At 36.9% G+C, this 14,156-nt stretch overlaps 1 protein-coding gene across 1 annotated transcript in view; it reads right to left on the bottom strand.

Annotated features, from left to right (window-relative positions):
• The window catches only part of LOC306870375 (citron rho-interacting kinase-like), a gene marked incomplete at its 5' end in the record, with an annotated part of 88,156 nt that overhangs the window by 58,789 nt on the left and 15,211 nt on the right, over window positions 1-14,156 (bottom strand). Inside the window, 2 exons of the mRNA XM_079417605.1 lie at window positions 1,472-1,577; window positions 12,086-12,272. Coding sequence (XP_079273731.1) covers window positions 1,472-1,577; window positions 12,086-12,272 — 293 coding nt within the window. The remainder of the gene's footprint in view (window positions 1-1,471; window positions 1,578-12,085; window positions 12,273-14,156) is intronic.

Raw genomic sequence — 14,156 nt, 5'->3', positions numbered from 1 at the left:
AATTATTTAATCAATCAATCAACCAAGCAGCGTTTCAACCACAGAAAGATGTCAATAGAACAGCTTGTAAACAATGTCACGTATAACGTCACATTTTGAATAATAGGGCTGGGTATCGATTCAGACGTCCCGATTTGATTCGATTTCTTTTGATTGAAACTTTTATTTTGACGGGTTGCTGTGAGGAACCTGCAGCTGCTGTGTATGTGATATGCGGTAGTTTTCTCAAATTAAACGGTAAAATACTAATGACTCTCAGAGCAGCTGGCGATGATATTCGTGTGTTAATATCATTGTTATCAACAGTATCTCCGCCATGATAAGCACTGAACGAATGACAGGCTTTCTGTTGTAACGTCGCACAACAGAGTAGTGGAGTGGAGAAGACTAATGATAAGAATCACATTAATCACATCTGGTTTTAAATGTGCGCTGAAATAAATACCAGAAAAGATCGGCTTTAGAGAATCGATATCGAATCGACGTCATTAAAATAAACGATTAATCGAAAAATAGATTTTTGCCCAGCCCTATTGAATAATATATGCAGTATTACATATTCATTATAAGTTTACTTAACCTGTTCTTTAATGAGTTAATTTAATGTAGATCTGAAAAAAAAAAATCAGACATCAAACATTTATTACAGCCACCATTTAATTGTTTATATTTCAACAAATTGGGAGTAGAAACAGAATTATATTCTTATATAAAATTATTGTTATTGTTAATTTTAACTTTTAATATTACAGTAATCTACCAAATGACAGGGCTCTTTGGAAGCTTGTTTCCATTACGAGATAAAAATTAATAATAAAAAGGTAAACTCCAACTTTTTAACCTCAAAAAGCCTTTTTTTTTCCTCCAAGCTATTTTTTTTTTGCAACTCACTATTCTGACTATTCTTCTCAGAATTGCAAGATAAAAGCACAGAATTGCAATATATAAATGCAGAATTGTAAGATATAAAATTGCAATTCTAAGAAGAAAAGTCTGAATTGTGAGATGCAAATGCAATTGAGTTTTGTGAGAAATTGCAAAGAAAAATTTCTAAATTGTGAGAAAAATAATTACCTTTTTATTTTTTTTATTCCATAGCAGAAACAGGCTTCCATAGGGTTCCCTGCTTAGCTTACATGTATTGTAAATGTATAATGTACTTGATATATACCCAAATGAAATCAATAACGAAGCAAATCAAGAATGGAGTGGAATCAGAAAGCAAGTTTGTGAACTGAAATTTGTCAATGCTTAGCCTTACAATTTGTAAACAATAAACTTGTCTTGTGGCGATATTTTGAAGCTCTATTCAACTGTTGATCCCGGTGTACTTCATCACCATCCATTGCACATGCAATACTGTACATTTAGTTGAGAAATGGGTTGGTGTTATGCAGTTTAACTTGCATTAAATTTCCCAGTTTATTATCGTGTTCTTTCAGACTCCACCCAGCTGTTTCTCTGCTCTCACCTTGTGACATTTGTCTTGAGTGTCTTGCAGTTCTTTGCTTTTCAGGTGCAGTTTTTTTTCCATGGAGTTGGTCTTGGCTGGAGAGTTGAGCCCTGTGCCAACCGATCTGACGACACAAAGAAAAACATACCTAATCAGAACCATAACAGATGTACATTTACACTCATCTAGTTATAAATCTCCAAGATGAAGAAGTGTGTGAGATTTAGTTTTTCCTGGGAATGTAGGGAATATCACACACGCATGTCTGCTCAGCCTTTCACATTCATTACACACTCCATTAGGTTTCATGTGAATGTGAATTAATTCATTCAAAACCAAAGAACATCATCTTTATGTGGCGTCCATTAATTAAAATGACATGAAGTAGACGTCAGGGAACAGTCTCATCAGGAACACTAACCGCAAGCATCACAAAAAACTACAAACATCCACAAGCAAATGAAAACAGAGCTAGATTAACAGAGATTCGTTATAACAAAACTCCAATTCAATTCATTAACAAGGACAGACCGTCTACATCATTTCAAGACAATCAGTCACTTCATCACATAACGCTTGTGTCTTGCTCAAGCGATCTGAACTGAAAGATCTCTGTCTCCGCCATTAGACATCGGCTCATTACAGCTGAAAGTGCTGAGGAGGGAAACACACACACACACACACACACACACACACACACTCGCTGCTAAAGTGCTGATTATTCCAGAACTCCAAACCAGACCGGAGGGTCACATCACCACAACAACTTCATTTACACACACGTGTGAGTCTGTTTGAGTTCTGCACAATTTGAAATCAAATTACTGCAGTTTCCAAACTGAACCATAATTACTAATTTTAACAGTATAATTAACCTGTGCTCTTTCATCAGTGTGTACTCATTTAATGATGTCATTTGCTCATGTAAAACAGGAAGTTGACCTCTCTTTTCTCTCTAGATGCACACGTTCCTGAATGAAAACCGACATGCAGCAGAAAAACACATTAACTGATACCTAGTTTCATGAGCAAACACATCGTACTGCATCAGATTCAAGTGCACAGGAATCAGCTGTGCATGATTCAGATTTTAATTGGAATCGAGGTTTCAAAAAGGATGCAGGACTGTAATCTACTTCACAATCAAATTCAAAGAAATTGGTAACTTTACAATATTAGTTGATATTAACTGACAATGAACAATATTTATTGGACTTTCAACATTTACTAATACATAGTTCATAGTTAGTTCACGTTAACCAATGCATTAACTGATGTAAACAAATGAGACCTTACTCAAGTGTTACAAAGAAATTAATATAACTTTTTTTACTGTATTAAAAATGTAAACAATTTTTTAAGATATGTTTGAAATGCCACCTCTCAGAATGCATTTTGCAGATTTTGCAAAAGCTTTTTTTGTCTTCTGAATTTCAAGGTAAAACTATTACTGTTTCCACACAGGTTTCCCAAACACTCCTCCCACCCCTTTGACTCCGCCCTAAGTCTGCCATTGGTAAGTCAGACTGATAGACTCCTGCCACACTCACCCAACTGATGGAGTCAGAAACTGATGAGCAATATTTGGAAAGCAGCACAGATGCTCTTCAGGAAGCCAAAGTACCAATAACTCACAGAGGAAACCAAGGCACAGAGAAATGCCTAAATATAGAGAACTGACCGCCTACAACAGTATATAAAGACACGTGAACCTCAGAACAAACCAACAAAGACAGGAAACAACTTGAGCTCCCACATGCATCATATGTCAGTGATTCAGAAGTGAAGAAATGTTGTCTGACGGATAAACACGTTCCAAAAATAGAGAGAGAAATCCCAGCCAACGCACAATCACAACAGATATTACTAACACAGATGGACAGAGAATAAAACTGACAAAAATACTGCAGTGGAGGAAAGATGAACCAATCGCAGCAGCTCGTGAATATTTGCTTTGAGCATCGTTCTGACAGATCGTCCACAGAGTCCTGAAGACCTTTAGCTTGAGCTTAAATCCCATTAGAAACACAGTCAACAGTGTTCATGTGCACAAACGGTTTAGTCTGCTCAGTGTTTCCTGCTGAAGGAGACGTCTGAAACCGAGATGGCCATGCTTTTCTAATATGGTGTGTCCCTCACAGAGTCCATTGAGAAATTTTACCATTCCACTTATTTTTGGAAACATCCCACATTTATTACGTTAAAAATGTTCTTAAAACAGCCACTTTACAGCAGCAAACAGAAAAACAATCATTCAGAATTCAATAATTCTCTTAGATTTTGTCATCATTGGCGTGTTTTCGGTCTGCTCAGCTACTAACGCACAATTACCAATCCACGTGTTTATCACACCAATGTACGTATTTTGCGACAGCAAATCAAAGTAATTAATTATGAAGGCTATAATTCAAAATAAACTGATAATATTATATTTTCTTCAAAACAATCTACACATTTTTAATGCAAGAATAACATTTAATGCTATTTAAGGCCTTAATTTTCACAAAAATCTATTTAATGACTTTTAATGTTTTTAAATGCCCTGCGGAAACCCTGTATTAGCAAGTTCAGTTCTTTAGTGTCTTCATTCGATAGCTTCAAACTGAGAAATACAGGTAAAATTGATATATATACATATATATTTTTTTTTTTACGTGTAAATGTCTAAGGCAATTTAAATGCACTCACTAGTCTTGGTACCGACTACTGACTTTTTAGATATTACTCTTTGCCTCACATCTGTACAGAACACAAAACCAGGGCTCCAGAAGAAAAAATACAAATCACATTAATTTCCTCCACAGAGCACTATAATGTATAAAGACTCCAGATTCATCACAAGCTCTGAGGACGCTCAGCTTCTGTAGAGACACTTCAGCTTCATTTTATGACCATCAATCATGTTTGAAAGCCAAATTGCTGGTGAATACACTAAATAATAATCGGAGAAGTCGCCGTTACCATGGAAACAGAAAGAAGGCTCAGTGGTGACCGCCCACTCCCATGAAGCATTGCGGCTGATGTAATCCAATCAGTCTGCCTACACTCACAAACTACTTGTTTACCATAGTTACAGTTATTTCTAATAAAAACTTTATACTTTTCAATATTTCAGTTGTTTCTGGTTTGATTCCATCAGAAGTCAAGTGTCATGGGATGAGAGCGGTTCATTAACCTTGATAAGCACACAGTCTGTCTTATATTCAGATGTTCAAAGAATCGTTTCATCCAAAAGTTGCAACGCTGGGATTCACCTCAGAGTCAGTTGGTTTGGTTCATGGTTCTCTATTGAAGAATGTGTTGAAATCTCCATGGAGGAAATGAACGTGAAAAACACTTCTAAACCAAGTAACTACTTATAATAGTTGGCAGCAGGATTATTATAGTTACCTACAACCACATCAGAAACTAAAATAAAACCATAAAATAACACTTTCGTTACCTGAAATAAAATAAATGATAACTGAATTAAAATATTTTTTTTTTTTTTTAATTCAGCTAATTGCCAATGCAACATTTCTCATTTTAATTTACCTTGATGTACTAAAATAAATAACTACAACTAAAATAAAAAATAAAATTTTATAAACATAAAAAACTACAAAAAATTAAAAATAAAATTACTAAAACTTTAAATGAAAAATACTTAAAACTTCAAAATATTAATATATATATATATATATATATATATATATATATATATATATATATATATATACACTATAATAAATTGCTTTTATATAGTGCTTATAGGACAGTATAATAGTAATCTCAATGATAGCAAAAAAAAAAAAAAAAACACTGGTTGGCAAAACTGCGTACGCATTACGATTTGGACGCTATTTCATTTTTGCACAAGTCTGTTTTATTTATCCCAAAATATTTTTCTGGATTCTGTTTTAATGGTATAATGACATTTTAATACATCAAAAAGAATGCCTAATCAATTGAATAAAACATGAAACTTTAAATCAATTTAATAACTTTCAACAACAATACTTCACTATGAAATGAAATGTTGTCTGTTTTACTTTTTCTGGATTCTATGTTTTGATTTAATACATTTATTATCAAAAACATTGGAATATAAATGAATGCATAAAACTTTAACAAATGAATTCATCTTTTAAAATCTAATCAAATAATTTGAACAATTCCTTTTATTATTTGGCAAAGTGCAGCTTTAGAGGTTTATGTTTTAAACTAGTCCTTAAAAATGTATGTTTTAATATACTGTTTTATTATTATTATTATTTTAAGAAGTATATTCTACATGCAGAATTCAAATTTACATAGTTTTTTTTTGTGCTTTAATAAATCACAGTCCATATCACAGTTTGATTATTTCATTATTCATCCAAAATTGTGACATTCTGCTTTATACAGTAAATTATTGTTTCTGTGTAATAATTCCGTCTGCGTTTTCCACATCGCTGAAATCATAGGGCCCTAATTACGATTACAGGAGCATGATGGCATGTGTCCTCCTATCAAAACACAACTGAAGGAGCTGTGAAATGGAAAATCTCGACACTTCCAGACCCCCTCGAGAGCCTCTAAACGCACACAAACACACCCAGCTCTAAATATGCTTTCCACGCCATCATACCAGTGGGGTCTAACCAGATTAGAGGTTCTGCCTGTTTCCTGTAAAGCAGTCCATTACCCAGCGCTTACAGACTTCCCTTTGGAGAAACCGACGCATCCCAGGGGTCTGATCAGAACGGCCCACAACCGACTCGATTATGGGGCGCATGTGTGTGTGTTTGGGCTCAAAGTGTAATTATAGACTATGCATTTCAAACTGAGCCCTTTGAGAATGTGTTTTTAGAGAAAATCCTGTCTCAAAGGGACAAATAAACTGGGAAAATATGTTTGACCTTCGAGAATTACATTTCACATTAAAGAGCATCAATAAAGGCTTCGGGTGGAATTCAATTATTGCAGCATTTATATTGAACTATTGATCATTCAAGCACGTCATCGCATGCAAACTCGCACAAGTGCGTCAGAGCGTCTTGCTCTTTTTGCTTGAAGTGGGCGGCAGTCGCACTGACTAACTCTGGGCATCTGCGGCGGATGTAAACACACTTACGCATTCTGTGAATACAGTAGCTATCGATCTGCTGGAGCGCTGATGCATTCCTACATTGGCTATTCTTAGCGCAGCTGACAGACAAAGACGAAGCTGACTCTCAGCCTATGTTCGGTAAATGTTCTCCCGATGCTCCTGCGGCGACACTGTCAACCAGCGGCACACACACGCTGCGCTGCATCGATCGCCATCGAGAAAGGTCAGACAAACCAGTGTGGCAGGTAGCCTATAAGTGGCCGTCCACAGTTACAGATTTCATAGCATTCATGAAGAACAAAGACGTTCATGCACACAGAATCAGGCTGGTCTTTAAACAAACTGAAGATCACAACAAGAGTAACGGGTGAAGACAGGTTTACATTTATGATCAGAGCAGATGATTTCCTATCAAAGCATACTTGGGCTTTTTCAATATTTTTTTTACTTTTCACAATCTTGATATTTAATATATTTGTGACCCTGGACCACAAAACCAGTCATACGGGTCAATTTTTCAAAATTGAGATTTATACATCATATGAGAGCTGAATAAATAATCTTTCAATTGATGTATGGTTTGTTATGATTGGACAATATTTGTCTGAGATACAACTATTTGAAAATCTGGAATCTGAGGGAGCAAAAAAAATCTAAATATTGAGAAAATCACCTTTAAAGTTGTTCAAATGAAGTTCTTAGCAATGTTTTTTGCTGCTTGCATTTAAATGAGAGACACTATTAAAACATCTGAACACTTCCTTCCTGCAAAAATGACACAATCTTCAGGAAACTTAAAGGACAAATAAAAAGTGCACTAGACTCAATCAGCACATAACTTAATTTAGCACCCCCCCCCCCCATCTTAATAAATAATAAAATGTTTTGCTACTTATACGATTTTTATTTGGAAGCCTAAATGCATAATGTATTTTATAAAACAGATAGTTCCGGTCCTTGATTCTGATTGGTTGAGTCGCGTTGGAAGCTGTTGTAAATCACACTATAAACATACACCTTTGTTTACATCTGTGTTGCAACCACAGCCGTTTCTGAGGAACTACATTTCTGTTTGGCGCAAGAATAATGTTTTTATCATTACATTTTATTTGCTTTATTTTGTGAAACTTGCTTCATATATGGAATAACCGTTTTATAAAAGCAATAAGCCCCGTGAAGCCGTGGTTTACAGTGAATTTATAACAGCTAAAGGGGTTTTAGGCACGACGCGAAGCTATGAACCATGGCTTGTTGGGGCTTATTACTTTAGTAATGTGGTTAGTATTTATTATACTAACCCGGGGGGGGGTTGGTCTAGTTTAAGAATGCATATTAACTACAATGGAAAAATATTTGCTGTTAACCCAGGGCTGTCTAAACTCGGTCCTGAAGGGCCGGTATCCTGCAGAGTTTAGCTCCAACTTGCCTCAACACACCTGCTGGAAGCTTCTAGTATGCCTCGTAAGAGCTCGATTAGCTGCTTCAGGTGTGTTTAATTACGGTTGGAGCTTAAAGTGAGTCACGTACTTTAAACCGATGTGATAAAACATGTCTAACATGTCAGCAGCCATCCACATATTAATAGAAGAATAGAAGAAACCCATCCTATCACTGTTTCCAGATCAGATACAGTCAGAATTATAAAGCACCGTATCAAAATACTTCAGATAATCAGAGGGTTTGTTGAGGTGAAGCCGTGAAAACTCCCACTGGAACAGAAACACGATAACGTCGCTCGCGGCGTGAAATCACAGCTCTGAAATCCAGATGCCAGATAAAGTGCTCTAATGCTTCACCCGGCCAACGATAATAATTCTATCATCATTTACAAACCATAAAGATGCTTTAAGGAGCCGAACAGCCCCTGGTCACTGTATGGAAAAACACTGCGTGAACAGAGAAATGTCAACACGAGAACGAGGACAATATCTCATTATTGGACAAACTATTTGTTTACTGACAAACCAGCTAGTCTTTGAATTATCCAAGCTGCATCACCCAGACGAACCGTGAGTCACAGAGAGAAGAGGAAGCCACCTACTCTCGGCCGGTCATTATTACAGCAGTCAGGAAACTCTCCAATTAGAGCACTGACTCAACCGAAAACAAGCTGTCTCTCCAGAGATACTTCAGCATGGCATACATCATATCATTAATGCACTTTTACTACACAATGGGGTAAAATGCAACTAAAGAGAGCGCAGCGATTGCTGCTGTCTAACAGCAGAGCGTTTCACTTTGTTTTGGGAGTCAATTAGTTCTCCGAGACAAATGTTGGCTGATTTACTGTCAACGCTGACAGATATAGAGGCGGCTTAAATTTGTATTTCAGTTTCAAATCAATGGGATTAATATATTTGCGTTTATGCATTAAGCAGATGCTTTTATCCAGAGTGACTTGCATTGCATTCAAGGTTTACGTCGCTTCATGTATTTCCCTGGGAATTGAACTCATGATGACCTTGGCATTGCTAGCACTCTGCACATCATATTCAATATCTGAACAACATTTACTAGTGTGTAAATGTCTCCAAAATACATCCTAAAAAGCATGTTGCACACACTTATTACTGTAATGCATCCAGATGTTCTTTTCAGTAATTCTTATCGCTGCAATCTTCATTAAAATCAGCAAAATAAAAACCAGTAGAGCAATTACTTCCAGTGATGTTTAAATACTTTTCAATTGTTTTATTTTATATATTTTATTTGATTATTATTTTCATTATAATAATGAATATTAGGGGGAAAAGATACCAAAAAATTAAAAAGAAACATTATAGCAATTTATGCATTATGATAATGAGAATTGGAGCAAAATTAAATTAGAAAAATATGACAGTAATGAGCTTTTTTGTATTATGGTAACAAGAATTGGGGGAAAATTAAAATGAAATAAATGCAATGAAAAAACCTTATAGTAATTAGAATTTTTTGCATTATGAAAATAAAAATTTTAATAATAATGAAAAAAAAAAAAGCCTAAGTTTCTAAGCCTTTTTTTCTTTAAAGAAATAGCAAGGAACTCGTTGAATTAAATTTTTAATTTTGAAGTAGAAAGACTGAAATTGTATTTTCTTGCAAAATGTACTCTTATAACCTTTGTTTTATCAACAAATAACTTTTTACAGTGTATTTGCTGAAATTAAACAAAATTGATATTCACTACAGAAAACACCAAGTTTGTTCATTGACCAACTGACAATGTGGAGAGAATTCAGGAAAACAGTCATTATTTGTGCAATTCTGTTTGGTGATGTTAGTAACAGAAATAACATCCTTTAAAACTCCCTGATATTTCCATTCCAATGCACATTTCACCAGACATTTACCCAATTACTGTGACAGATCTTGTCCTGGTGAATCTGTTAATAAGGAAAGAGACACACAGCATCTTTGGCCTGACGGATCTATAGTGAGCAAGCACACAAAGGCGGCATGTGAGGGGAGTCCACACGTCACAATAGCGCCAATGCAACCCCATCAGACACGACTGCACTGTAAATCAACAATCCTAAGGTACCTGAGATGTTTATCTATTGCACTGCCTGATCATGCGCTCGCCAGCTGTGCAGTACAAAAAGAATGCATGTTTATGAGAGAGATGTGCGGTACATGAATAACGGCACGTCAAGCGTGCTAAACAACACACCTACTGCAGCCACAATGCATGCATTTCTGAAGCGTGCATCAGTGAGGGCGGTTTACGACTGGTTTCGCTCATTACAGATGTTCTGTTTGCCTCGAGACGGATCCAGCGCTCTCATATCGCAGCGCATCTCCTGAGGTGTCAGTCCACCAATCAGCAGCTGCGCTTCTGCATTAACATTCCCACGCTCCTCTGCTGTTGCGTTCGGCGGATTTCATGGTGCTGGAAATGCTATATGAAGACGATGGCAACAACATTACACATGGCTGGACAAATACGCATTTCAGGATTAGAGAGAGAAGAAGCGTATGAATGGATGGAGAGAGACTGAGGGGGGAGCGTGGGAAGAAAACTCACTCTGGTTACCATAGAAATACATTCTGGGTTCATTCTCATTCTGACTAACGTTATAAAGCTTCACCTCACCCTCTCTTTTTGCCTTTCCCTTCAGCTCCTGGGAAAAAAAACATGTTATTTATGGTTCATCTGGGATCAGATTCCTGACCGAGACCGTCACCTGATTCGACACATCATACAGCACGCAGCATGTCATAATAAACTCACGCTTGAACGCATTCAGAGACACAGGGAATCACTGGACAGCACGTCACACACACACACACACACACACACACACACACACACTCATTACTGTAATGCATCCAGATATTTTACTTTCGAATCACTCATTGCAATACAATTACTGTGATTAAAACCAACAAATTAAAGCACAACCACTACCAATGATGTTTAAATACTTTACAATGGTTTTCCACATTACAGCAATTCGATTTTTTTATATGCACGATGAGAACTGGGGTAAAAAAATAAAAAATAAAAAATGAAATAAATTATGATAAAAAAACATTACAGTAATGAGAATTTGTTTTACATTATGGTAAATGACAATTGGGGGGGGTTGCATTAAATATTAATAAAAAACATTACAGTAATGACAATTCAGTTTGCATTTTAGTAATGAGAATTCTAAAACTAAATTGTGGCAAAACATTAAATTCAAATTAATCAATAAAATCAGGAAAAATCACCCAGCCCTGCATTATAGTAATGAGAATTGGTAAAAAAAATTAATTAACATTATAGTATGGAGAAATGTTTGCATTATGATAATGAGAATTGTTATTCTAATGATAACTGGGAGAAATTTTTTTTTTTATTAAATTTAAAAATCTTTTTTAAATTATGGTAATAAGAACTGGGAGAAATTAAATATAAAATAGAAAAAAATATTACAGTAATGAGAATTATGTTTGCATTATAGCAATTAGAATTACAAAAAATTAAGTTAAAAATATTACAGTTTATGAGGTTTTTTTGCATTGTGGTAATGAGCATATGGTTTTCATGTTTTTCTTCTGATTCAGAGATGAAACACAACCCAGACATGTTCTTAACAGATTATAGTGAGATTCACCGATCAAAACAACTAACCACACGATCAGAGCAAATGCAAACCAAAACAACAGACTGAAGGCTGACCACATCCCAGCAAACACAGAGCCGATCACGTTACACGGTGTTTACGCACTGGCTTCCATTGTGCTTCAGATCATAGCACACACACACACACACACACACACACACACGTGCGCGCGCCAGACGAGGGTTTCCCGTTCCCCTGCATGCACATGGCAACACATGCATGAGATATTCTGAGTCTCCGGATATAAAAACAGCGGCGCGCACACGCGGCTCCCTCTCATTCATCTTAAAGACATGTGAAGTGAGAGAACCGCAGCTTTCCCCGCACAAGCCATACCTCGCATTCAGCCACAATGTTGCCTGGTGACAGTCGCCGTGGTGATGTAGCCGTCTCCGCACCAATGGACCACCTGTGACTAGACTAGTAAAATCAGCATGTGTGTGTGTGTGTGTGTGTGTGTGTACTCACTCAGACTTGGCCAGTGCGCTCAGGGCCCGACTGAAGCACCACCCTACAAAGGGCAGGTCTCGTCCGTGGAAGCCTGAGCGAGGATGATCTCGCTGGGCAGCGGCCGCAGGGCGGGGGGGCCACTCGGACTCCTCGAAATTGGAGGTGTCATCCTCAGAACGCAGAGACGGAACGAACGGAGGGAGAACTGGAGGAGACGAGAGGAGAAAACCTGTGAGGTGGTCGGTGAGAAAAACAGACTGGAGAGAGAGAGAGAGAGAGAGAGAGAGAGAGAGAGAAAGATGGGGGTCTCAGTGATAAGACTGTAGCGCAATAACTCGCTTGCCCACTCTCTCTCTCTCACTGCAGCAGTCTCAGCTAATCAGCGTGAGTCACAGCCAAAACCCGATGCGAGATTCGCGCGCGCGCACACACACACACAGAGCTACATCCACACAAACAGCTGTATTTATACACACACACACACACACACAGAGCTGCATCCACACAAACAGCTGTATTGAGACACACACACACACACACACACACACACACACACAGAGCTACATCCACACAAACAGCTGTATTTATACACACACACACACACACACACAGAGCTGCATCCACACAAACAGCTGTATTTATACACACACACACACACACACACACACACAGAGCTACATCCACACAAACAGCTGTATTTATACACACACACACACACACACAGTATCTGCCGCTGGGGGGGGGGGGGGGGGGGGGGGTTGTTTATACATTTAAACAATTGGTTCATTTATCTAAAAAACAACAACAACAACAAATCACAGAAGGATCTAACAAACACAAGCACATCGACTGCAGGTGACACGTGATGATTTCAGCACACTCAGAGCGGTTCATCAGCTCATCTGAATATGTTAATCATCTCAATAGAGTTGATTTATCTCAGGAAACTGACCAAATGACATTCATTAAATAACAATAACAAGCCTTTGAGCTACAGGTCAATTCAACATACAATCAATCATAATCACATCAGACGCACAGAAATAACAACTGTCTTTATTTTTAGCGATACTTTCATGCAGTAGCAGCCAAACAATAGAAATTTGATAAGTGATCAAGATCTATCTAGAGAGCAAGAAGATTGCAGATACACACACACACACACACACACTATTAGCAAATATCATCTTCACTCAGTAACCGAACACAGCTCATCAACAACAGTGGGTCTGTTTCTTCCATTTAATTATTTTTTTTTTTTGTGAATGTGTGTACAATAGGGGTTCTCTTCATTACAGCAATTCTGTGCCCATCTCATCTAATTCTATTATGCACATACTGTCAGTATGGTTGGCCTGCTTCAAATTGCTCATTAGCCTTTGTTTCTTGCAGCCACAAGAAAAATAAAACATCTTACAGTTGTGAGTTTGTGCATTATATGCAATTAAAGACAAACTGGACACTCCAATATAATACAATAAATAATCAACACAATGTCTTAGCTGTAGGGCTGTGTATTGGCAAGAATCTGGCGATACGATACATATCACAATACAGGGTTTGCGATGCGATACTGTAAGCAAGGCAAAATATTGGGATATTTCTAATTTTAGGAATAGGATATGATTTTAGGAAAGCTGACATTAAGAACACACCATCATATGCAAACCTCAGCAAAAATAAATAAATTTAACCAGAACACCGTGGGATCTGCATTTGCATTAATCAGTCCCAGTAACATTCAACGTTACTGAACCACTTTCTTTCCAGAACAATAAAGTGCTTGCAGGATTCTTTAGTTAAATGTATAAAAAGTAAGCTTTTATATATTTTTAGACCCTGCTTTAAGGTTCAAGTTTACAACTGTAACATACAATCAGAGGTTGTGTTAGACTTTAACATTGTCTGTTATTTTGACAGACAGGGTTGTAAAATTACCCCTCATTTAAATTTTCATATTTAATTATAACATATTTAATTGTTCAAATTTTGTTCACATTTTCATTTTTAATAATGACCCTACAGGAGAAGCATATAGGCTTATGCATTTCTGTATTTACGAAGAGAACAGATGAACAGAGACTGTGCT

Source organism: Barbus barbus, assembly GCF_936440315.1.
Source record: "Barbus barbus genome assembly, chromosome: 5".
NCBI lineage: Eukaryota > Metazoa > Chordata > Actinopteri > Cypriniformes > Cyprinidae > Barbus > Barbus barbus.
Note: the sequence above shows the minus strand (reverse complement) of the source record. Positions and strands in the feature narration are given on the sequence as shown.